The sequence below is a fragment of the Theobroma cacao genome, chromosome 9 (genome assembly GCF_053813885.1).
Source record: "Theobroma cacao isolate CCN51 chromosome 9, ASM5381388v1, whole genome shotgun sequence".
Taxonomy (NCBI): domain Eukaryota; kingdom Viridiplantae; phylum Streptophyta; class Magnoliopsida; order Malvales; family Malvaceae; genus Theobroma; species Theobroma cacao.
Genome location: NC_142647.1, coordinates 45,213,789 through 45,241,786, shown reverse-complemented (window position 1 = coordinate 45,241,786; position 27,998 = coordinate 45,213,789). Strand labels below are relative to the sequence as shown.

Below are 27,998 nucleotides of genomic sequence, written 5' to 3'. Positions count from 1 at the left end.
AATGGCATGCAACGCAACTCTAAACATTACTTCATTGAGATGGCATACAAAGGCTTTAGAAGATTATAGGGACAATTTGACAGTCATACAGCACCCATAAAGAGGACAGTGCTAAACAGGAAGACAGAATGAAACGGCAGAGGGAAAAGGGGTAGCCAAACCATCATACACTGAACCATCTTCAAAGTAAAATTCTTTTGCATACGTACATCAATAGTCTTCCCCTTCCTCATCGTCTTCTACACCTTCAGCACCAACTTCTTCATAATCTTTCTCAAGAGCAGCCAGATCCTCGCGGGCTTCTGAGAATTCACCTTCTTCCATGCCCTCACCAACATACCAATGCACAAAAGCTCTAATCGCATACATGAGATCAAACTTGTGGTCAATGCGTGAGAACACTTCAGCCACTGCTGTATTGTTGCTGATCATGCAAACAGCTCGCTGCACCTTAGCAAGATCTCCCCCAGGTACAACAGTTGGGGGCTGATAGTTAATACCGCATTTAAAGCCAGTCGGGCACCAGTCAACAAACTGCACAGTTCTCTTGGTTTTGATAGTAGCGACAGCAGCATTAACATCGTTGGGGACAACATCTCCTCGATACATCAGGCAGCATGCCATGTACCTCCCATGCCTAGGATCACACTTTGCCATCATGCTTGCGGGCTCAAACACAGCATTTGTGATCTCAGGAGCTGATAATTGTTCATGGTAGGCTTTCTCAGCTGAGATGACAGGTGCACATGAAGAGAGCATGAAATGGATACGGGGATATGGAACAAGATTGGTTTGGAACTCTGTAATTTCCACATTAATGGCTCCATCAAATCTTAAAGAACTTGTCAAGGATAATATGATTTGAGATATCAGTCGGTTCAAATTGGTGTAAGTTGGCCTCTCGATATCGAGAGATCTCCAGTAAATGTCATAAATTGGTTCACTGTCCAATAGCACAGCCACATCTGTGTGCTCAAGAAGGGAATGAGTGGACAAAACGCTATTGTGAGGTTCCACAACAGCAGTAGAGACCTGAGGTGAAGGATAGATGGTGAACCCAAGCTTTGACTTCTTTCCATGATCTACTGACAAGTGTTCTTGTTAATACAAAACAGAAGCATCAGGCATGCAAAGAAGAAAGTAGAAGCAATTGAGAAAAACAGAGAACTTGGTTAATATCAATTGTCATTAACTGAAGAGAGATGTACTAATATATACATGAGTTGTTTGACTAACACTTGTACATGTTGGGAAATTGCGGAATTATCTCTAAAGAATTGCCCAAGATCTAACCCAATCAATAGAATAAAGAAAGAAAGAAATCAAGCACACCCACAAGAACACAAGAATTTACGTGGTTCAGTCTTTTGATGACCTACGTCCACGGGCACAACAACAGAGAAAAATTCACTAAGAGAAAAATCAGGAGATTACAAAAACAGTCTCAAACTCATAACCCTTATCCCACGTACACCTAAATCACTCTCTCTAAATCTAGGTGATAATTATTCTTTAACCCATAGGGTCCTTTTATAGTGCCAAATACAATAACCCTATCCTAATATAATTAGGAATCTTATCCTAATAGAATTAGGAATTGTTATTCTAATCTAACTAGATTTAAAGACTATTTTATAAGGTATACTAATTTAATTAGAATTAAACAATCCTAATTAAATCACAATTCAAGACTATCCTAACAAATCTCCACCTTAGGCTTGAATTCACCAAGCTCCACCTTACGAACCAATCTCTGTCGACACCGCCACTGCCCCAATGGGCCTCAAGCACTACGAACACCGATCAAGTCCAAGCAATGCTTGAACTTTATCCCAGAAACTGACTTAGTTAGCATATCTGTCGGATTTTCATCTGTAGCTATTTTCTTTACTACAATCTCACATCTAGATTCTTGTCCAAAACAAAGATCACTAACCAAGTCTCGAAGCCATAAGGCCTCCTTCACAGTCTCGGTCACAGTCATATATTTAACTTCAGTTGTAAACAAAGCAGCTACTACTTTCCAACTGATCGCAGATCCTGAGAAAGTGAACAAATACCCCGTTTGAGATCTTTTACTATCTAGATCACCAGCAAAATCTGATTTGGAGAAGCCAACCACATTACGACTAATGTTTGCACCTCCTTCACATACTAAGCCAACTTCAATAGTAACTTTAGGTGTTTTCACAAGCTCCCATGTTTGATCCCAGTGTAGAGACTCAATCTTCTTAGAAGACTCGACATATATAATTTTCTCATGATAAAAGTAAGGCTCATCAATCTCTACTTCCACAAATAAAACATAAGAATCAAAATCACCATCAATACAAGTAATGCTTCGTTGAGATACCAATTCTTGTACCTCTTGCAATTCTTTCTGGATTTCACTATCATCTCGCACTGTCACAAGAGCATTGATTTCAAGCTCCACCTGCTTTCCAACTTCTTGGTTTGATGTGCTTGTAATTCTAGACTTTATCCCACAAAGTAATGCAGACTTGTCAAAGGTAACATCCCGACTCACCATAAACTTGGGGAACTTACAATCAGTACACCACAACCGATAACCCTTCACCCCATATGCATAGCCTAGGAATATGCACTCTGTCGCCCTCAACTCAAGTTTACCATCACTCACATGAACATGAACAGGACAACCAAATACTCTCAATATAGAGTAATCAGCGGGCTTACCAGACCAACCTTCCTTGGGAGTCTTAAATTCAATTGCAGTTGATGGAGACCAATTTACCAAGTAACAAGCCTTGTTGATAGCTTTTGTCCATAATACTTTGGTTAGGCCAACATTTAAGAACACGTATTTTGCTCTCTCCAAAAGTGTTTTCTTCATCCATTCTACAATATCGTTTTGATATGGTGTTTCGTCGACAGTGCGATGTCTAACGATTTTCTCATTCTTGTAGAATAGACCAAACTCACCTTTGCAAAATTTCAAACCTTTGTTTGTTCGAAAGCTCTCGATCCTTTTCTTAGTCTGCTTCTCGATCAATACCTTCCAATGCAAAAAGGTGGTTAACACTTCACTCATAGCCTTTAGAAGATACGTCCACACTTTTCTTGAAAAATCATCAATAAAGATCCACATGTATAATGATCCACCTTTTGATGCCACCGGAGAAGGATCTCACAAATCTAAATAGATGTAGTTTACTGTACTCCTGGTTCGATGAGTTTTAGTGCTAAATTTCACTCTATGTTGCTCACAGAAATCTAACTTTCCACTCTTTTGACTACACAGCAAACTATGCTTACTTAGTTTTCTAATCCCTCTCTCGCTCATATGACCAAATCTCATACGCCATAAACGTGTTACATCATCTTCAGGATCATTAGATGAGACCACAAAAACAGTTTCAATGACCGTGTTTCCCATTAGACAATAAAGGTCACCGGATAACTTGCCCTTCATGATAGTTAAGGCTCCTTTAGATACATTCAAGACACCATCTTGGCCACTATATTTGTAGCCCTTCTTATCTAACAAACTCAAGGATATTAAATTCTTTTTCATGTCAGGGACATGTTTTACCTCAAGTGTTCTTACCATACCATCAAACATCTTGATTCGAATTGTGCCAATCCCAACAACTGAGAGAGAGAAATCATCTCCTAATTGTACAGTGCCCATATCAACAGATTGATAAGTTGTAAACCAATCACGCCTAGGACATATATGAAAGCAACAAGCCGAATCCAAGATCCATGTATCCATCAGGTTACAATTAGTAATTGCAAGAACATTATCAGTTTCCTCAAAAGTATCAAAGTCATCTCCAACCACGTTTGCAGTATTCTCAGACTTATTGAACTTTTCATCATCCTTGAATTTGGTACAGTCTTGACGAAAATGCCCTTTCTGACCACAATTCCAGCAAGTTTTCCCTTTTGCTCTAGATTTACCTTTTCTGTCTAAGCCTTTCTCTTTACCTCTACCTCTATTTACAACCAAACCTTCTGCTTGATTTTCATTCCGAATACCACCAACTTTCTTCTTTAATTCCTTGGAATTTAAAGATGCCCTTACATCCTCGAAAGTGAGAGTGTCTCGGCCGTATAGTATAGTATCCACGAAATTTTCATACGATGGAGGTAAAGAACATAAAAGAATTAGGGCTAAGTCTTCATCCTCAATTTTAACATCGATATTCTTTAAATCAAGAATAACTCTATTAAATTCATCAATGTGGGTATTAACGGACGTACCTTCATTCATCTTGAGAGTATACAATCGTTGCTTCATATAAAGCCGATTCGTCAAGGACTTGGTCATATAAATACTTTCGAGTTTAAACCACACTGCAGCAGCAGATTCTTCATCCGTGACTTCTCTTAGCACCTCATCAGACAAAGCAAGGAGAATAACACTATGTGCTTTTTCCATAAGGTCATCTTTCTCACTATCAGATAAATTCGAGGGAAGATGCTCTTTTCCCTTCAGTGCCTTCAACAGTCCTTGTTGCACTAGCAATGCGCGTATCTTAACACGCCACAGGCTGAAATCGTTTTTTCCATTAAACTTTTCAATCTCATACTTGGTCGACGAAGTTGCCATAGCGAGATTCAGATTGATCCAAGACCTTGAAGCTCTGATACCAGTTTGTTGGGAAATTGTGGAATTATCTCTAAAGAATTGCCCAAGATCTAACCCAATCAATAGAATAAAGAAAGAAAGAAATCAAGCACACCCACAAGAACACAAGAATTTACGTGGTTCAGTCTTTTGATGACCTACGTCCACGGGCACAACAACAGAGAAAAATTCACTAAGAGAAAAATCAGGAGATTACAAAAACAGTCTCAAACTCATAACCCTTATCCCACGTACACCTAAATCACTCTCTCTAAATCTAGGTGATAATTATTCTTTAACCCATAGGGTCCTTTTATAGTGCCAAATACAATAACTTTATCCTAATATAATTAGGAATCTTATCCTAATAGAATTAGGAATTGTTATTCTAATCTAACTAGATTTAAAGACTATTTTATAAGGTATACTAATTTAATTAGAATTAAACAATCCTAATTAAATCACAATTCAAGACTATCCTAACAGTACAAAATATCCAAGTGTTTAACACAGCATTAAGGTAAGCATGCAATACTTACATGTTCTAAGGACAAGTATGCAGCAGCAAGCAAACCAACTTATCAAACCAGTACAACGAAGCAAAGTGAACACTTGTCCTGTACATAGTTAGACAAAATGACATTCAAGCTAGTTTTTATCTCGACACTCCTCCTAAACACTAGCTTGTTGAACATTTAATGTGCTTCCCAGTTCTTCAAACCTGGACAAGTGCAGAGATTTAGTTAGAATGTCTACAAGCTGATCACTAGAGCTACAATGCTGAATGGATATATCTTGATTCTTTTCAGCTTCTCTCAAGGCATGGTATTTGACCTTGATATGTTTTGTTCGACTATGGAAAACCGGATTTTTCACCATGGCAATAGCAGATTTGTTGTCCACATACAGCTTGACTGGAGGCACATGAAGAAAACCAAGATCAGTTAAAATCTTCCTCATCCAAATGGCTTGATTTGCAACTGTAGCTGCTACTATATACTCTGCTTCTACAGGGGATTGAGCAGTGGTCTCTTGCTTCTTTGAATTCCAACAAAAGACACCATTTCCAAGTGTAAACACATATCCATAAGTGCTTTTGCAATCATCCACACAGCCTACCCAGTCACTATCCGAGAATCCAACTAACTCAACCTAATTTTCATCAGAACAAGTGAACTGAAGACCAAAATTTGCAATGCTTCTTAAATATCTAAGTACCCTTTTTGCTGCTGAGAAGTGCTCAGTTGTTGGAACCTATATGAACTTGGACATATAACTCACAGCAAACATCAGGTCAGGCCTTAAAGCACAAATATAAAGCAATGATCCTATCAAACTTCTAAATGCTGAGAGGTTTGCAAGTACAGATCTTTTATCAACCGACAGCTTCTCATGAGGAACAAGTGGAGTAGCTACTGTCTTGCAATCAGACATTTTAAACTTGTCCAGAACCTCACCAATGTAATTTGATTGGCATATGTAAATTCCTGTATTGCCTTGAAGAATTTGTAATCCCAGAAAGTAGCTCATCTGTCCAAGATCAGTCATTCTAAATATATTCTGCATTTCAAGCTTGAGTTTTGCAATTCTTTAATCATCTCCTCCTGTAACTAACATGTCATCAACATATAATGAGATAATAAAAGGATTTTGATCACCAGTTTTCTGTATATACAAGGTATCCTCATTACTGCTCTTTTGAAATCCTTGACCCTTCAGATAGTCATCAAACTTGTAGTACCAGGCACGTGGTGCCTGTTTCAAACCATAGAGTGCCTAATGAAGTTTATACACCTTGTCTCGGTTAGGCTCAATTTCAAAACCATAAGGCTGCTCAATGAAAATTTCTTCCTGCAAATCACCATTTAAGAAAGCAGATTTGATGTCCAAATGGAATATTTTTCATGTAAACTTAGCTGACAAAACTATCAGCAGTCTAATGGTATCCATTCTAGCAACTGGTGCAAATGTTTCATGGTAGTCTACATCAGGCAATTGAGCAAAGCCTTTACCAACAAGCTTTGCTTTATGCTTGTTCAGAGAGCCATCTAAATTCAGCTTCTTTCTAAACGCCCATTTCACTCCAAGAACATGATAATGGTTAGGTCTATCTAACAAGCTCCATGTCTTGTTGAGATTTATCATTTTCATTTCTTTTTCCATAGCTTCTTTCCATTCTGATGACACAACAGCTTTTTCAAGTGTGGCAAGTTCAGATACTGCTGCATTGCAATTTTCATAAATCTCCTGTAACAGTCGAGTACCTCTCATAGGAGGTTCATTTATAATCTATTCTATATTAAGCATCTCATCACTGCTTGCAGATTGAAGATTAACATCCTCATCTAGAAATCTAGTATGCTGCACTTGATTTTTTTCCCAGTTCCAGTATGCACCTTCATCAAATGCTACATGTCTACTAACAGAGACTCTACCAGATTCAATTTGATAAACTCTGTAAGCTTTTGATTGTTGACTGTACCCTATAAAAACTCCTAACTTTGCCTTGGGTTGCAGCTTGTCTCTAAGTTCTTCAGGAACATGGAGATAACAAATGGATCCAAAGATCCTCAAATGATCCACAGATGGTCTGATGCTATACCAAGCTTCATAAGGAGTTTCATTATTTACGGCTCTAGTAATCAAGATATTTTGCAAGTAAACTACAATGTTAGCTACCTCAGCCCAGAAGCTTTTAAGAAGCTTTTTCTCAAACAAAAGACACTTGGACATCTCAACAATTGTTCTGTTCTTCCTCTCACTAACACCATGCTGCTCAAGACAATAAGGAGCAGTTAATTGGTGATGAATACTCTCTTTTTCCAGATATCTTGTGAACTCTGAAGAAGTATACTTTCCTCCATTACCTGTCCTTAGTGTCTTAATTTTGCAGCCAGATTCATTCTCAACTTTTGCTTTGAATTTCTGAAACACTGAGAACACTTCTGACTTATGCTGTATGAAGTAAATCCAGGTCATTCTTGACATATCATCAATGAAAATAAAAAAATATTTGCTTCCATTTAAAGAGGGCTCACTCATAGGTCCAGCAACATCTGAATGAACTAACTCCAATTTGTGTTCTGCTCTATTCGGACTTCACTTAGGAAAAGACCTTTTAGTCAACTTACCGTACTGACAGAAGCTGCATATAGGACCATCTCCATGCAATTTAGGAAGATCCAACAACAAACCAGAGGCACTTAGTTGCAAGAGAGACTTATAATTGCAATGACCTAGCCTCTTGTGCCACAAATAGGTTTGTTCTGATGAAGATTCTGTTGCAGACAAGCACAAATTTCCCTATTTAACAGAAAAGCAATTTTTCACCATAGGAACTGACATCATATAAACATCAGAAGGTTCATAAACAGTGCATGCATTATTTTTTAATACCAACATATAATCTTCATCAACTAACTGACCAACACTTAATAAATTCTAAGTTATTTCAAGAACCAGAAGCACATTCAAAACATACTTGGTGCTTGAAGCAGTTTGAATTGCAGCTGTTCCTTTCCCCACAGCATCCAGTATAAAACCATTTCCAATTTTAACTGAAGAAAAGTGATCGGTATCAAGTTCAGAGAATAATTCAACCTTTAAAGTCATATGATTAGAGCATGCACTGTCAAAGAACCAATGATTATTGTCTGTTGAGTTAGAATCTTCAATAGTCATGAACAAAACTTCCTCTGCAACTTCAGCTTTCTTGACTTGTTTTGCAATCTGTGGTTTTTTGTCTACAGCCTCAGCTTTGTTCTTCCAGACTTTTTCTACATGTCCCAGTTGCTTACATGTAGACCTGTCAATACGGGTCGGCCCGGCCTAGCCCGACCTTAGCTTTTGTGGGCTGAAAAAATATGGGCCGGGCCGGGCCAGTCCATATTTTATATGGGCTGGTAAATCCTTAGCCCAGCCCAGCCCTTGCTAGCCCATGGGTCGGACTGGGCCAGTCCATATTTTTTTTAAAAAAAATTTAACTGTTTATTAATAAAATTATACAATGATTTAATACATAAATTGAATAATAAAAATATGTTAGAAACAAATAATTTACACCAAACATAAATAAGCAAATACACTACATCAAATATATATAAAATGTCAATATTTAACACAATTAAATAAACTACATTTCCATTAACATAACTACATAAGTACATAATCAAAACATTTGAGTCTTGTTTGGACAGCAATGACGTCTCCAACTCTGAATCATCATCATCTAATATTCATTGTCATGGAAAAAAAAGATATAGTGAGTTTCGATTTTAACTAAAATTATTAATTTAACAAATAAAGATTAAAGACATTGAAATATATAAAATAAACAATACCATCGGCAGCTAAAGAAAAGCCATGCAACCAATTTTTTGTGCAAACAAGCATTTGAACATTTTCATGGTGGAGGGAACTTCTAAACTTGGTGAGAACATGACCACCAATACTAAAAGCAAACTCTGATGCTACCGTAGTAATCGGAATGCTCAATACATCTCGTGCCATAATAGAAAGATCAGGAAAGCGCTTAGCATTATCCTTCCAATAATTAAGCACATTCAAATCTTCAAACACCTCATAATCAAGCTTTGCCTCATCTAAATAAATATCCAACTCAGACTTTCCAGCAATAGAAATTGTTTCATTTTGAAACATCTTGAACTCCTACAATTTTTAAATACATAGACAAAAAAAAATAATTATCATAACATAAATAAAGTAACATAATTTCTCATGTAATAAGATGAAGGAAATACACAAAGCTTACACTAAAAATCTTTGATCCCTTCGGTTTAGTTCCCCCTCCAACTTGCTTAGGCAAATTACTCGTTGAACGAGAAGATGTACTTGATGCACAAGTGCTGCTTGCATATTGTCCAAAGAGCTCGTACAACTTTGTCTTCACATTTTCTAACTTTTTATCACAAGTAGAAGCATCAATCTTAGAATAGCAAAATCTTAAGAAATCAAGCTTCATCCTTGGGTCAGGAACAGCTCCAAATGCAAGCACTACACTATAATCTTTCCAATACTTATCAAATTTTATTTTCATCCTTTGACACACATCCTTGACAACCTCATCTTCATTATGCAAATTCTCATTTAAAATCGATTCAATTTTCCAAACTTGCATGAAATACAAATTGAAAGTTGGATAAGATGAACCGGATATCAAATTTGTGGTCTCATAAAAGGGCTCCAAGAATTCACAAATTATCATTGCTCTCCCCCATTCCTCATCGATGGATTATATTTATAAGTTCTATCAATAAATTGGAGGCTAGCAAAAGCCTTTTTATATTTGATTGCACTTTCAAGCATCAAATATGTTGAATTCCATCTAGTTGACACATCTAAACGCAACCCAACACCTGTATCAATACCAACATGTTGAACACATTCTTGAAATTTTTTCATCCTCCCATCCGATGCCTTTACATATTTCACACTCTCCCTAATTTTAAACAATACTTCATTGACTGCTTTCAAGCCCTCTTGAACAATCAAATTCAATATATGAGCACAACAACGTACATGAAAAAATTCACCATCACAAATCAAGCTACTTTGCAAATGAAGATGGCCTTTCAAGATACCTTGCATGTTATCATTATCAGAAGCATTATCTAAAGTGAGAGAGAAAACTTTTCTATCTATTCCCCATTCTTTCAAACAATCAAATACAGTAGCAGCTAATTCAACTCCAATATGTGGAGGAGGCCTATGACAAAAGTTAAGCAACTTGCTACATAACTTCCAATTTTCATTGACAAAGTGAGCAGTCAAACAAATATAGCCCTCAGAAGTAGATGTTGTCCATACATCAGAAGTCAAACAAATTCTATTAGGTACATTGGCCATAGCTTGTTTAAGTTTCTCTTTCTCTCTCAAATGAATTCTCTGGACATCAGATATAACAGTGTTTCTAGAAGGCATCACCACATATGGATTTACATACTTAGCCTAAGCTCTAATCTTATCATATTCAACAAAAGTATAAGGCAAGTCATGCTTAATTATGGCTTCAGCAAGCATGTCACGTGAAATCCTAGGATCAAACTTTCTAGCCTTTACTTTCCCTTCATAATCCATTAGCATTTAATGTGGATTAAAATAGGAAATGAATTTACAAGTGTCAATGTGACGACGCAAATGTGAAGTGCCATAATTAGAGCCACCAGGTTTAGGGCCAACCTTATACTCCATTTTACAACCATTACAAGTTGCCCTTTCTACTCCATCTTGCTTTTTGCCTATTTTAGTGAAATAATTCCAAACATTTGAAGTTTCTTTTTTGGCCCTCTTATTCAACCGTTTAGATTCAAATATATGAGATTGAGAAGGAATTTCATCATCATTCAAAATGTTTACATCATCATCCATATTTATACGATTTTCAACTGATTGATCCATCACCGTTACCTTCACATAACATAAATATGAATAAAAATTATTAAAAATTTTCATAAACTATTATATTCATCTTGTAGATTTAATTTTATTCATTCTCTAGTAAAATTGTAAAACTAATATAATTTGTAGGATTGCAAGTAGAGATAAGCATTTAAAACTAAAATCTCATTGTGTTTTTTATAGTATGCAAAAAGAAATTTACCAGAATATGAGGGCCAATTTCCCCAAGGTTCCACTTCACCCTCAAAAATTGGAGAAGACCGTATAAATCCTACAGCTTGTTCTGTGACAATAAAATTTACAAATTAAAACAATATTTACAAACAACTTCAAGCAATAAAATAGAGAATCCATTTAATTTTTTTCGCCTATATGCAATTTTGTTGTAAAAGAGATAAATATAAATGAAATTACAAGTTTAATTTAAATGTGCACAATTATAGTTAATAAATAAGAAGATTGGGAAAATAGTGCAAATAATTATGTTTCTTGAGTAGATATATTATAATTCTTATTCATTTTCTTTGTTGTTTAATGGGTTGGAACTTGGAAGCAGCTCATCATGTGATACTAAATTAAGTAGTACATTTCTTGAACTTTGTAGCGATAGAGATTATGAGATTCAAGATTATTATAAGAATCAAATGCATAAAAAAATTTCAGAAAATCAAATTGAAAAGCAAAAAAAATAGTTGTAGTGTTACTTTTTTTTTATCCATCATTCACTCATAGGAAAAGAAAATGAGAAAAGACGCTACTATACTCACATGGGATGTCATTAACTGATTTATATTACATTTTCTGATGAAATTCGATCCAAATTGCATCTATTTTGGTCTAGTTAATGTTAATCTTGAATTCTTGATAGTTCAATAGTAATGACCACCCAGTAACGAAAGATATCTGACTCCGGGGATTGCCCAAAAATCTGAAGTACATAGTGAAAAGTTACAAGCTATAGCAATCTTATTTTGAACACTGACAACTATAATCACATCATTTAATTAGATTGGTTTGATACCATACAGTGAAAACTTACAAGGGCAATGCTGCAATGCTAACCCAAAACAAATTGATACGATATTACATTCAATTGAATCATTAAATCGGCCTGAACAGTTTATCCTGTCCATCGGTTATTTGTTGGCATCAAGTCAGGTAACTTTGCAAGATGATAGAGATTTTCCTCAAGGAGCAAATCTCATGTATGGGCAAAGACAACTGTCGCTGTATTGTCGCAACTCTACACAGTCCACACCCTTTCCTTGGTGGAATCTAATAGAGATAAAGTAGTGCTTCTCAAGTAATGTTAAATATGATGCTAGATGGGAGAAAAGATTATCTAAATCGATTCGACAGGTGAGAAGGCGAGAATCGTGAAGTGACTCACTTGGGTTGTTGGGCCTGGGTGATGTGCCGCCGATGCCGATGGGTGATGGCCGGATGCCGAATGGGAGCAATGAAATCGATAGGTGACACCACGACAGACGATAAAGAGAGATGGTGACGAATGCCAGATGAGCTGCCAATTTTTATGGATGATGGTCGGATGCTGGATGGAAGGAGGATGTCGAATGGGAGGATGGGACACCATATGGGAGGAAGGACGTCGGTCGGATGCTGGATGTAGAGGGTTGAGACTCGGGCGGGTGTTAGGCTTAGGCAGCACCACAGCAAATGGTTAGGACTTAGGAGAACCCAGATCCCATAAGGATTAGTCTCTTTACCCACAGCTCGTACGTTTTTTTTTATGGCCCGACGGGCTAGCCCGGCCCAACCTGGGTCAGCCCCCTAACAACCGGGCTAGCCCATTTAGGCTTGGTTTAAATATAAGCCAAAATTTTTCAACCCAACCCACCCCATATTTAATGAAAAATGGGCCGACCGAATGGGCCAGACCCATTTTGACGGGTCTACTTACATGCATTGCATTTGACTCCAGGTTTGAACCAGTAATAAGCTTCAAAATGGCTTCTTTTTTTACAATAGGAGCAGACTGAAAATTTTCCCATTTTGTTTTGAAACCTTCCGGTAGCTGTTCCAACTTTTTCTTTTTCTTTATTTTCATTTGAATTCTTCTTAAATGAAGAATCAGCAATAGCTTTACCTTTTGCACGAGCTGCCAATGCATGATCAACTCTTTCATCTCTTCTTCCTGCCTTCCTCTGTTTATTAGCTTCCAAAGCACTAACCAAGTCTGATATTGAAAGCTCTGTAATATCCTTCACTTGCTCCAAAGAAGTAATTATAGGATCGAACCTTTTTAGTAGGCTCAACATAATCTTCTCTACAACCTTTAAGGCAATAAGAGAGTCTCCCATGAGTTTGATTTGATTTACCAATTTCATCAGATCTTCAACAAATTCATTTAATGTCTGATTCTCTTTCATTCTCATAAGCTCATATTTCCTCCTGAGATTTTGCAAACGCACTTGTTTGCTCTTTGCAGACCCTATAAACTCTTTCTCAAGCATACTCCAAGCCTGGTTTGCAGTCTTGCATGCCATTATCCTTTGAAAACCGATTCAAACACTGCTGAATGTATGAATGACAAGGCTCTATATCTCTTTGCAATATCTTCTTCATATTGCTTCACTTGAGCTTACGTAGCATTCTCCTTTAGCACTAGTAATTCAGTTTCAAACTCAGCAGCATTCCAAAAGTTAACACCTCTTAGAAATGCTTTCATTTTTATGGCCCAAACTGCATAATTGGAACCATCAAAAAAATGAGGTCATTGCTGTGTAATGGTTAAGGTTGAAGTTAACATTGTTTGAAAAGGAGTTTGGTTATAGTAGATGAAATTTTAAGGTGAGTTGTAAGTGTTTAAGTGACTCAAGGATTGATTTACTACTTTGATACCATGTTCTTGTTAATACAAATCAGAAGCACCAAGCATGCAAAGAAGAAAGTAGAAGCAATTGAGAAAAACAGAGAACTTGGTTAATATCAATTGTCATTAACTGAAGAGAGATGTACTAATATATACATGAGTTGTTTGACTAGCACTTGTACAAAATATCCAAGTGTTTAACACAGCATTAGGGTAAGCATGTAATGCTTACACGTTCTAAGGACAAGTATGCAGCAACAAGCAAACCAACTTATCAAACCAGTACAACGAAGCAAAATGGACACTTATCCTGTACATAGTTAGACAAAATGACATTCAAGCTAGTTTCTATCTCAACAACAAGCGCTCTAACAACAAAGAGTCCAAACTAAAGCCAGTTCCACCGCCAACAACACTAAACACCAAAAAGCCTTGCCAACCAGTGCAGTTATCAGCTAACTTCCTAACTCGATCATGGTAGAGATTTAAGGATTGTGTGGGAGTATTAGATGGTACTCATATTCGTGCTTCTATGCCACTTGAGATTCAAGGAAGATTTCATGATTGAAAAGGGAAAAGATAGAACTTTTTGGCTGTAATCGGTTTTGACTTAAGATTTGTCTATGCGCTTGCTGGTTGGGAAGGAAGTCCATATGATTCTCGTATTTTGAGTGATGCACTTTTGAGGCCGAGAGGATTTAGCATTTTGGAAAGTAAATATTATCTTGCCAATGATGGATATAGCATATGGAATGGAATTTTAAGTCCATATAGAGGTGTTCGAAATCATTTTAAAGAGTTTAGTGATCATCATCTTGAAAATGAGAAAGAACTTTTTAATTTTCGTCAATTTTCATTGCGAACTAGTGTTGAACGAGTATTTGGAATTTTGAAAAAACGTTTTGTGTGTTAGATTCTAAGCCATTTTGGAATTATGACACACAAGTAGATATAATTTTTAATTTTTTTATAAAAAAAGTAGATATAGTTTTAGCTTGTTGTATCATCCATAACCACATAATGGGAGTTGATCCTAATAACTCACTTAATCAAGAATTAGTAGATAACACAAAGTCTAAAAGGATGAGGTTCTTCAAACAGCTTGTGAAGAGAAAGAAGAAACCAAAGAATGGATGACACATATGCTATGTGGATTGATTACAAGAATGGGAGAATGTAGTTTGTGAATTTACTATAACATTACGAAGATGTAGTTTTCTGTTTTTTTCCTTGCATTGATTCGTTGTGAAGGTTTTTATTATATATGTTGTTTTCTACTAGTTTGAAGCTATTGTTATGAATATTTAAGTTGTTATTAACAGTTGATATAGACATTTGTTTTTTGTGTATGATTATTTATTGTATTTTCTTGTAATTTTATATAAATAATTATGATAAAAATAGAAAATTCAAAGCAATGTAGATGGACAAATTTTATAGAAGGTATGTTACTTGAAATCCTTGTTGAGAAAGCTCAAAAATGAAATAGACCATCCAATGTCTTTAAGACCCTGAGAATTACAAGGATAAGAATTTGATTAGCTTAAATATTTTGAGTTGCTTTTAGTAGCTTAGCTTTGCTTATGTTTAAGAAATTAATGGCGTTGATTAATGTGCGGAGAAAAATAGCTACCCAAGGCCAAAGCCAGGATCAAGTCCAACAGAGCCAAGGCCATCGCCAAGTCCCAAGTGTAAAAAGCATAAAAAGTGTAAATGCAAAGGACGGCGTTGATCAGACCAAACCGAGAAAACTGATTGTGGCCGATAGTTGCTTCCTCTTATTCATCTTCAGCCTAGCTGCCTTTCCATAGTGTGTGAACTGTATTGGGAATTAAATTGTGATAATTGGTAAATTGTGAGTTTGCATATCTCTATCTCAAACCTATAATAATTAAATAATGATGGAGAACTGTCTTATGCTCTTGTACAAGACTGAACATCAATATTCTCTAACATGTTAGTTTTACACCACAATTCCAATTATAAACCATCAGTAGTTCAACTCAATGCTGCATGAATGGTCTTCCTTTTTCACTGGAAATAGGAGTTTTAAGGGGAGGCTAAGGGTTACCTCTTTAGGAATTGGAAAAATACGAAACGGATATCCGATATTATTTCACTTATTTAAATAAAATTAGGATACCTAATAAATGGTTTGGATAAGTTACAATTATTAATTTTAAAATATTTGGTATTCGAATTCGATTATAAATAATAATTTTTAAATATTTATGTTAATTTTATATTTTTTAATGTATGTTTTACTTACAATTGACAGATAATTTATTTTAATTTATAAATTATTTGAATATTAAATGTATTTTTTAAATCTTTTAATTTAATTTTGATTAATTAAATATACAAAAATAATTAAAATTTTTATTTATTTTATTATTGAATTCAGATCGGATGGAATTTTGTACCAAATTTTGTAATAGGTGCCAAAATCATTTTTAACTAAACAAACAAGTTTGAATTTTGATAGATCATTGTTAAATGCGATTCACATAGAACATTAGACACATGTATTAGATTTTATCATTGAGTTCAAGGATGAGTACCTCAAAATTTGTGGCTCTTTTCTTGTGTCATTTCTACACCTTTTGCTGTGTAGCCTAAATTAACTAATTAGATTTGAAATAAAGAGAAATATTAATTGTGTCTATTAATACTGGTTAAAGTTATATTTATAAGAAAATGTAATTAAGGTAGGATAGTGTGATAGCAAAAAAGTCAACTCAAACATAAATAAATTAAACATAAACCTTATTTATGTATGCATTTGTCATTAAGAAATAGAAAGAGAGCATCAAAGAAAGATCGGAGAAACCACTTCTTATGCTTTCCTATTAAAGTACACAAATTGATTAGAACAGATTACTATTATTAATCATATCTTAAACGTACCTACTTGTATGATCATTTTCTAACTTTATCATTAAGTTTTAGAAACGCAACAAATATATTAACAGGAAGTCCTCGATTTCGTGTTGAAATTTTCGACATCTAATAAATTAAGGTGATAGTCAAATTATAATATTATCATGCTTGGAACTTTGAGTTTTGAAGGGACTAGAACGGGGCTATAAAATGGAGGTGGAGGGGAAGATGCTTTACACAAGAAAAGAGCATGCAGAACCTAGCTGCATATTCCCCAAAAATGAAGGCATTTCTTATAGTTTTCATTCTCTTGCTTTCCACCCTTCTGATGTTCACCAGTCCTTCCTCAGCTCGAGCAATAGTTGCGCAGAGTAAGGGCAAATTAATTACTAGTTTATCCATCGTTTTCTATAATAAAAGTTTCAATTAAATCTCAAGAATTTCATTTGCCTATTACTTTTATTGTAAGTCAGCTTTGAGTTGCTTAAATTTACGTTGGTTTTGTGTTTAAGAAAAGTGCTCCTTTGGATTTTGCAGAAAAACAAAGCACTGAAGAGCCAAAACCGGAACCAAGTCCGAAGGCACGGAAGCCACCAAAAAAAAAGGGGTAAATTGCAAAGGAAATCAAATTAAGAAAGCTGAGAACATGGTTAATAATAAGTTTGCTTCTTCATGTTGTCCAGGGTAGCTGTGTAATTCTGAATGTTTTTGCACTTGTTTGATGCAGTTTTATGGATGTTTGGGAAATAAAAAGGGCTTGTAAAAGAGTTCGAATAAATTACTCTTTCTTTTTTATGTGCTCATTTGGGTTAGGAAGTATTAGTTTTGGGGGCACCTCTGTTTTGGTTATATTTAGGGTCTTTCATTTCATATCTCTCTCTTTGACCCCTGCCTGATGATTTTTTTTTAATGTAAGGTACCAGGGGAAATTCGATTCCCTTATGGAAATAAAATGATCATGCTCTTCAAAAAAAAAAAAAATTTAAAAGTTAATAAGATCAACCGTTGTCACAAACACAACGGTTCTTTAGCTGCTAAAGTCATTGGTGGTTCTATTTTCTATATAAAAAAGGAAAAAAAAAAAAAAGCTTAAAGTGGTTGGGCTGGGGGTTTTAAGAAGACACAACAACAGCCCTATACAAGCCAAATAATCCTACGCAGAACTACTCAAGTAAGGGCAGCAACAGCATACAGACATAAAGACAGTCAAAATAACACTTAATAACAGGGGACAACAGAAAATTATCCTATCAAGATAGCCATATCATAACCCCCATTCTGTTCATAGTGCACTACTCTATCAAACTTGCACCCCCAGAGACAGAGTTGAACCATTTTGCTCAAACGTCAAAACAGGACACTGATCATGTCCATCATCAAATAATTCACAACATCCAACCAGTCACAGTGGAAGCTGAAACGCCCTGAGGAGGAGTGTCGGAACCACGACCCTTGAGGCTGACATTTGGTAGCCGCGTTGGTTGACACGCTGTAACTTTTTGTTAATTGACATGTGTCATGTCATTTAATTTTTTATATTTTTTGTATAGTCTGCCAGTTTTATGTTAAAAGATGGTATTTTGGAAGTCTTAAATTGTGTAAAATTCATCATGAAGTTTTATGTGCTGAGATTCGACCTCATACTCAAATATAAAAAATAATTAATAATTAAAATAATAAAGTAGTGAAAAAATAAAATAATATTTAATCAGAGAAATAATCGAATCTTACAAGATCAATATTTGTATTTTTATGTAACTTTTAAATTAATAATGAATACTCATAAGTTTAAGAATTATATATCTTACTCTGTATATCGTAATTAAGAGTCAATTAAATCTAAATCTTTGCTTCTTCACCTTTAAGATTTGTCAAATCTTTACTCACCCAAGTGTTTGGCCTTTAACAGTAATCCACATAGTGACTGAATAAGACATTTTCAAAAGTAAAATTTTTACTTGTGCTAGTAAGTATTGTTTCTAAAACAAAATGACCAAAAATTCTTGCTGAATCTCATTTTTGTCAAACAAAAAAAAACTATTTTTCTTTTCTTATTTCATGAAACAGCTGAGAAGTGTTTTTTTTTTTAGGCTTCTAGTTTTAGTTTGCTAATATAATATATTTATATAGCCAAACTAATTTATAACCCTAAATACAACAGTTGTATTTTAATTTAATTAAGTTTTTAAAAACTTAATTAATTTCTCACTTTATTTTGGTCTCTTTCAATTAAGCCCAACTTAATTAATTATCCTTATTAAATCTCAATCATGTCACTTAATGTGTGTGACCCATTAAGCTTCTAACATGTTGGCGATAAATATAAATCATAATCAAATATCAATTTGATAATTAATTTATATTTATAAATCATGAGCGGCATCTAGCAATATATCATAACCACTCAAATGTTAGAGAATCAATTAAAGAATTTGACAAAGCCCTTCAGTGATAAGCCTCTCAATGTAATACGGTCATTTCATCAAATATCCCGAATATGGCATTAAGCATGGCTCAGTGTCTACTTATAACATTTCATATTAGTTCCCATAATTCATGACTAACCTTATGAATTTAGAAAACTAACTTTCCTCAAATTCATCATGCTTTGACTAAAGACTTTATACAAATTAATCAAGAATTGAGAACAAGTGAGATACATCCCCTCGTATTATTTGGGGTGATGAATCCTCTCTTAACCACTCATTCACCTTCGCATGTTTCATGGCATACCCAAAAACACCTTGTTTAGGCATCTGGTTGCTTCCAAACCCGTAGGGGTGAAATCAAAGTATATCATTCTTCATACAAGATGACTTAGTGTCTCAAGTCCAAGGACTAGTTGCACGACTATCACATGAGAACATTTTTCATAGACACTTGAATGAAATACCAAATGGAGTTCTCATAACAGGTCATGTTCAGTGAACTTGTTCTTTAACAAGCACCTACACGTTATCCTCAAGTGTTTCATATACTTCAATTTATGAGATCGATTGCTTACTTTTCAAGTAATGAGGCTTAACATATACTAGTCTTTGAGTATTGTCAATGCCTTGTCTTGACAATACAATGATTAGGAATAATTTTAAGAACATGGCTTTGATGCATAGTGATCTCATAATTGTAATAACTTTACAATTCTCTTGTAAGGCCTTTATGTTCCATGAGCTTCATCCAATTAGTACTTAATAACTCCTTGTTATTGCACTAACATGAAGAAAAACCTCTATCACATATAATAATACGATTAAATATGCATTAAATGACAATATATATATATATATATATATATTGACCAATCCAATTGGCTCAAGGGTATATACCAACATTGTGGAGCTCCATATAATGCATTTTTGCGATTGGATAAAAGGCAATCTATATAAATACAAGCTAACTCTTCAGCAGGCTGTATATTCACCCAACATATATAGAAAACGGTGCTTGAATTATTTCCAAAAGCAACCGTTTCATCCTCGCAAAAAACATCCAGCTCGGGAGCTGTAGTCTGCAATCTTAAAGTGAAGGACACAACTCCTCTTACCCAATCGCCTCTACCACCTTTTTACCAATTCTCTTTGTCAATGCAACAGGGTTGGCACTAAACAGTAAAGACCCAGATGGAGCGATCCAATGCACTCAAAGAGACAAGTTCATCTTGGTAGAAAACAGATACAAGGACTTCACGATAGTCCAATAAACTGAAGAAAATCGTATCGGAGTTTCTTGCTAAGAAAGTAAAGTTCTAGTTAGCAGTCATCTGAGATTCAGAGACATCGATATCGAAGCTAGAGATGGAGAGGGAATCCACTCACGGTAATTAGCCTTATCATACAAAAGAAAATGGATAAATCCAAATGAAAAAAAGTAACTCTTGTAATTTTTTTTTTTTTTTAGCTTATGAGGAAAGCTAATTTGAGCTTTTAAATGAAATTACAAATAAAATTTTTTGACATAATATTTGAAAAAATTTTAAATTATTCAAAAAAATTTTTAATAAGATCTTATTTTTTCAATTGTGTTCAATCAAGTTAAATAAGTTCTTATGATTAATAATTAATTTAGTCAAAATCTTCAATGTCATTTTATGTCACGTAATGTTAACGTAACAATGACATGAAAGATGAAAATATCGCATAATCATATTATTATATCATATCATTATTTATTATGATATGTTAGCGTGCCAACGCGTATAATAAAATGATGCCAACGCGTATAATAAAATGATAAGTGTCATTTTGATTAAGTCAACTCTTAATCATATTTATTTGACTTAAAATAAAAGTATGAGGTTTGATTAAATGTAATGAAATAATAAGAATTTATTTGAATTTTTCTAAATAATTTAAATTTTTTTAATATTATGTCAAATTTTTCGCATAAAAGTGCTAATGTTTAATAACAACTATTTAATGAAATTGTTTTATATTCTCACTTTCTCACTTTATTTTTAATAATTCATAAAAGTATAAGTAGAATTATAATTTTTCACCTTCATTTGTTTTTATTTACATAGTAAAGTTACATTAAATTTTTTAAATATTATCTTAACTTGTCTTTACAACGGAGACCAATCAAGTTTACTCAAACAACATTAAATTTTAAGAAAAGTTTCAACGGGACCAAACAAACCTTAAAGACCACAAAACCCTCGCTAAATTTATCCTTAAGAATTGAACAAAGTGCAATATTATATTATAAAAGGGCTGGTGAAAATGAGAAAGGCACCACCTTTATCCTTGTGGTTCCCATATTTTGCATTAACTTTTGATGTGGTCCAATAGATATAGCTAAAAGATTACCATGCTATGACAACATGCAGAAACACCCCGAATTTATCCTATTCAATCATGATATTTGCTGTTTTGCTTTCCACTTTCCCTAATTTTTCTCAAATTGCGTCATTCAATACATGACTCCACAAACATATATTATAATGCGACTTTTATATCGAAACAACTTTTGGCAAATGGCTGAAACACATAACATAACTTAACTTGGTTAATAAAAGCTGTCTCTCTCTCCAAAACTAAAAAACAATTTCTCAAACTGAGACCCTATATCGGTATTTCCTCTATAAACTATGTATAGCTGACTAAAGTATTCATAAAGATTGTCGTGAGCCCAAAGAAGAGGTATATATGTATAGCTTTGGTCCTAGAACAGATAATAAGAGTCCTAATCAACTTTTTCTCCTTTTTCGAGCACTTATCTATTGAAAATGAGCTGAGCATTCCCTTCTTCCACCCATAAGATCTCCCTTCCCTTCTGCAGTTAAAAACTTTACACTCAAATCTCTGCAAGAAATCTCCACGTCTGCCCTCTTGGGCAACCAACTCCAAACCATGTATCTTACTTGAAATTTCACTTTGACATCAAAGTTCACTCCCCGCTTGCTCCATTGAATGCTTTTGAACTTAATCATCTTTCCATGCAAGTGAGGTAAGTCCCTCGGGATATTGTTACTTTCTTTGGTCATCTTCTTTAGGTACACAGGTCGCATCCGCTCTCTTGAAATCATGTTTTTCCCATGAAAAACGAGAATTTCGAAATTGTCCATAAGCACACTCAGCTTCTTGTTGGGGTTTGTAATGCCGAATTGGATGTCATAAGCTGTGCTTGTGAGGGGTGAGTGTTTTGGGGGAGTAGTTGAAATGCAAAAGGAGTCGACTTCAAAAACAGGAGGGAGAGGGTGAATGATACGCCATACGACGAAGTCAAGGAGGCTGATTATTGCAAACAATGACAATATTGACAAGATCAGACTGCGGACCAAGAGGGAATTTCTTGAAATGTTGTTATTAGGCTGCAAAGCGTGAGAGTTTTGGGATGTTATACTAAGGGTAAGGGAGGAATTGGCTGTTGAAGACATGGTTATAGCAGTATCTTTGTGTTAGTTGACTTGGTTAATAAATTCAGGGGTGGGCTATTGTTAGTTTAGTTGCCTAAGCTTGTTGCCTGAGCTAGAAAAGAGAAAGAGGAAGGAAACAAACATAATGTAATGGGCATGGGAATGGGAATGGGAATGGGAATGGGAAGGGAAGTTGGAGAGGGAGAGACTGAATATATAGAATGCAAGGATGCGTGAATACTACTTTTGCCTCCTTGGAAACGAGAGGGGGCCCCATTAGCCAGGTGCTTTAAATATTTTAAGCTAGATGACAAAAACAAAGTCTACAGGTAAAGAAGGTACTGCAAATAGAAACCGAGAGAGCAGGTGATGTAATTTCTTCCAGGGTGCCGAGGTACTTGCCGCGTAGCGTAGGCTAGCAAACGTGTCAGCGAGTGGATGAAAACGTGGCATCACAGCAATGTTGTTGAAGACACAAAAAAGAATATGACTGCAAGCAATCCATTCAAATCACATTTTAGGTTGTTTTGGGGGTAAAGTTGCACCTGCAACTTTTTGTTCCAAATAATAGAAAGTCAGCGACAGTTTGCAAACGATGCCAACAAGACTTAAAAAATGTCTTGAGCGGATGCATCACCAAATTTGACTGCACAAACAGCGCATGAAAACCATGCTAAGTTCTCATTCAGCCGCCAATGCCATACGTACATATATGGCCGCGTATGGTAACAAGCTATTCCTTCCAAAACATGCACATATATTGGCGCTCATACAATGGCTCTTAATCAACCCTTAACCACGCTACTTACCTTAGCTTAGGCTCCTCCTTATTTTTATTTTTTGGTCTCACTCCAGTGATAATATACATATCAAAATTTATCCTGATAAATTATTTTTTCTAGTCAATTTATTTTGAGTAATCAAAAAAGAAATGAACAAGCTATATATAAAACCATGAACGAATTTTTCTTTTTTGGGTAATATATGAAACTTCATTTTGTTTGCACTACCAAAAAAAAAACACTTCCGATCACCTTGCTCCCTTGAATTTTTTTTTTTAAATTATATAATAATAATTTTTAAAATTAATTAAAGATAAAATTATATTTTTAATATTATTACATCATCAAATTAATAAAAACACTAACACTTGATTAACGGCTAGACCTATTTGTCCAGTGAAAAATAATTTTTTGAGACAAAATGTTCACTTCGAAAATTAATAAACTCATTTAAAATTTCGATTAAAATTTAAGAGATTTAAATATTTTACTCAAAAATAAATAAAACCACTTGTACGTCTCTCCATATCATAAATCTCGTTTTACTCCTTCTCTAAATGTGAATTTAAGACTTTTAAAAAGGCATCTCAAACTCTAACCATCGAGGACTTGCGTTTGAGCCATCATGCGAAACACATCATGAGTCAAACATTCCAAATAATTGCCCTTTCAATGGTACATACTAAAAATACTAAAACCGCTGTCTAACTTCATTTTTGTCTCTTTGTTTTGCAAGGAAATTCGAACCGGTGGTTATATATATATAGTAACAGTGGCTTTTCGTGACAACAACTGAGCATCCACCTGTTTTACAGTGGTGACAATTTTACATGAATATTCCTCTACTTTTGATGTGGTACCGACAATAGATAGTCTGAAGATTATCCTTACATCAAACATCAACAAAAAGTTATTCCCTTTAAAAAGCAACAGGTTATTCAAATAAATTCTTGATATATATTTGATGTTTTGATACCACCTGTTAATTAATCATAATTATCTAGTAAAAAGTATAAAAGTAGTCATATTCAAATATGCTTCCTTGCATGGTCACTACTCAGCATATACATGACTCCAAACATTAGAAAGCCAATTATAGGGAAGAACATTAGCAGAAAACGGAAATGGAAAAACAGAAGATGTTGACAAAAGATTGGAAAAAATAATAAGGAAACAAATTAACAAGGATAAATCATAAAGTTGTCAAACTTTTATATCAAAACAACTCTTACCAACATATAGTTATAAGCTACATCTCTCACCAAGAGGATGCAAAGTTTCGAATATCTCTCCCATCACCAAAACCATCGAACAAAATTAAAAACCAATTCTGCAACTAAGGAACCTAGTAAATGTTGTTGTCTAAGAAACCATATCAGTAGCTGAGAAAGCTATTCATTAAAATTCTGAGGCCGAGGAAGAGATGTCTAGGAACAGATATTAAGAGTCCACGTCAAGTAATATTAATTGGACTAACTAATCTAGACAACATGAAATCAGCATTTCGCTCCTCCACCAATAAGATCCCCTGGAGATACAAATCTTACACTCAAATCTCTGCAAAAAACCTCGACGAGTCTCCTCTTGGGCAACCAATTCCAAACCAAGAATCTTATTCTAAAATTCACTTGGACGTTAAGATTCACTTCCCTTTCATTCGGGAGGAAACTTTTGAGCTGCAGCACCCTTACATGAATAGGAAATTTTATTTGGTTATTCTTCTCTAGGTACAGAGATTCACCTGCAGGCCTCATTTCTTTTGAAACCCTCGTTTTTCCTTGAAACAAAAGGATTTCAAAATGGTCCATAAGCAAGCTCAGCTTCTTGTTCGGGTTTGGACTGGTGAATAGAATGTCAGAACCATGGTTTAGCGCTGTGTTTAGGGGACCGATTGAAATGTTAAATGAGTTGACTTAAAAAACAGGAGGGAGTGGATGAAGGATACGCCATGCAATGAAGTTGACGACGCTTATTGTGACAAACAACAAAACTATTGCCACGAGAAGACGGCACACGAAGAGGGAGCTTCTCGAGTTGTTATTAGGGTGCAAAGCTTGAGAGCGAGGAGTGAGGTTTGGCTGTTGGGATTGTGATGTTATGTTAAAGGAGGAAATGGTTGTTGAAGAGCTGTCAGGTTGCGACATTCTTATATGACTATGTTTGTCTGATTTGATCAATGACTGAAAGCTAGCTAGTTGGCAGAGAAAAGAGAAAGAGGATGAGAGGGAAATTATAAGTGAGAGAGGGGATTTCCTTAAATAGGCGAGGAAAGAAGCGTGTAGTTTTGTTGGCCTATATAGTCTTATAGATAAAGTTGATGAGAATATTGCTACGAAACTGTGGGGGGTGGAGACGCCTTGGAATATTTCAATCAGACAAAAATGTAGGTCCCGGTACGAATGAACAAGATAATAAGCAGCAATAGGAAAGGCAATAAAACCGGTTTTCCTTTTTTGATAATAATTCAGGTGATATTAACTCAAAAGAATTTTTTAATTTATTAATTAATTGTTTCTTTTTAATTTAATGAAAAATATTATTATTATTATTATTATTATTATTATTATATTAAATAAACAAATATGTGTTAAATAATATTTAATCTATGATCAATAACCCTATATTAAAAGTCTCCTTTAAAGGCTTCAGTTGGACACCATTTGAACTAACCAATTGTCTAACAAGTGGCGTGTATTAGAATGTTTGGCACTGTTTTTGAGGAAACTTCCCAGAGGCCTTCAATTGGGTGATGTGGGGGTATTGGGTCTTTTTGAGAGGACCTGAGACTCGCAGTTTGCCTCCTGGTTGACATTACCGATTTGATAAATGGGCAAGCCCACGAGACACCATGTCAGATTTTTTTATATAGTTTTGTTGGTGTTTTAAACTTTTAATGCAGAATGTGTTCTTTTTTTAGAAAGTATTTTAGGATTTTTGTTTTGGTGGTTTGATGTTTTGGTCCTTTTGTGTGAAGTCGTGTTTCAGAGAGTTCTTTTCTTTTCTTTGCATGGTTTTTTTTTTCAGTTGCTCCATCTTTTTCAGTGCAGGTTTTTTTATTTTCTTTAGTTATGGTTTTCCTCAAGTTTTGTCTTTTCTTTCTCTTCGTTACTTTGGTTGGTTCCTCATTTTCTCTTAACTTTTTTTGTTTTTGTTTTTTTGTTTTGTTCTCGCTCGTTTTATACTATATTTCTGCCATTTGTTTTCATTTGTCATTTTTTGGTCCATTTGTTTTGACGTAAAATATTTTTTAAAAAACATATTCAGAAATTATACTTATTTGAAATATAAAAAATTTATTTTAAATGTAAAATATTTTACGAATCAACAAAAAAAATACACATTTATCACATAAAATGTCTTACACCCTTGAGAGATGTAAGACATTTTACTGAGAACAGAAAAACTACTCTTATACTAAGCTTAGCATAATAAGTTTGATAAATATTAATATTTAAATTATTCAATACTATTAAAATTATAAAAATATTTTTTAATGAAATCAATCAATGGAATTAATATTTTTATTTATAAATTGAATAAATATTATAACAAAAAATATTTCAATGATCGTCATTTAATGAATACATATTTATAAATATAGGTTTTGGATGTTTTATACAATTGATGAATATTGATATTTTTACAGTGTTATGGTAAAAAAATGATGAGATGGAAATTTTTCTAAAAATTGGAACTTACTTTCACTATAATATGTGGTTAAATGCTTTGGAAAATATCATTATTAATATTCTTAATTTTCGTTTCCATTCTTAATTTTAATGTGAAAGCCAAATAGCACCATTGTTTTGTAATCAACTCTTATTTATCATTTTAACACCCAAATAACTCCATCAGTAATAGTGAAAATTAGTTTCCACAAAATGATCCAAACAATAGAAATGATTTCGACAATTTATCCAAACAACAAAAAACATTAAATCTTCCTGTAAAATATTTTACATAAAAAAAATTTTCTCAAACAAATTATTTTTTGTTACCAAACGGACCCTTGTATCATTTTGTCTTTTTCATTCTTGCTTTGCTATTTTTTTTTTTTTTGCTCAGTCAAATGAAATTTGTATTAAAATCACTGAAACTATAGTGTAAAGATCGGCCCATATATGGGGACCACGATTAACATATACAATCAAGGTACAAAGCCTAGTGGTACTTAGTACCATTAAACAAAAGATTCGCCCATTAGTTCTTAGTACTGTAAGAAAATGCAAAAATCTTAAACAAATTGAAATATTAATATAAAACAAAAGGCGACAACTCAACCTAATAAAAGCATCAAAAGTTATCACCATGCTGAGAACATTGTGTTTAAAGGCTTTGGAGGGGTTCGAGTTTGTTAGAAAAAATAGTATAAGAAAAGAGAAAAAAAAGGCTTGAGGCGTGCTGTAATATACTTTCTTTAAAGAATTGTTACTTACTATAGGAATTTACAAGCAATGACTCTCCAAGATACAACAAGTTTATTGCAGAATGCTTTTTTAAGGTTTTAAGTATGTTTTGGAAGTATGTTCTTTTTATAGATACTAAAAAGTTATGTCAATAGACGTGCCTATAATGTTTCTACAGATGTGTCTGTTGCGTTTCAACAAACGTGTCTACTGACCAATTTCTTATAGTTGT

General features: G+C 34.4%; 1 protein-coding gene, 1 long non-coding RNA gene and 1 pseudogene across 2 annotated transcripts; 1 reads left to right on the top strand and 2 right to left on the bottom strand.

Moving 5' to 3' along the window:
• Positions 1-7: 7 nt before the first annotated feature.
• On the bottom strand, positions 8-14,327 carry LOC108663300 (tubulin alpha-3 chain pseudogene; annotated as a pseudogene).
• Positions 14,328-16,809: 2,482 nt separating this feature from the next.
• Positions 16,810-17,519, top strand: LOC18590229 (uncharacterized). Its single transcript, XR_001929471.2, has 2 exons — positions 16,810-17,095; positions 17,262-17,519. It is a non-coding gene; the product is annotated as an uncharacterized LOC18590229 (long non-coding RNA).
• Positions 17,520-21,939: 4,420 nt separating this feature from the next.
• On the bottom strand, positions 21,940-22,599 carry LOC18590228 (uncharacterized). The gene has a single exon (XM_007015636.3). It carries the CDS (start codon positions 22,597-22,599, stop codon positions 21,940-21,942), a length of 660 nt encoding a protein of 219 aa, XP_007015698.3.
• Positions 22,600-27,998: the final 5,399 nt, after the last annotated feature.

Coding starts and splice junctions, on each gene's coding strand:
- LOC18590228 (XM_007015636.3), bottom strand. CDS start 22,599: ATGTCTTCAACAGCCAATTCCTCCCTTACCCTTAGTATAACATCCCAA.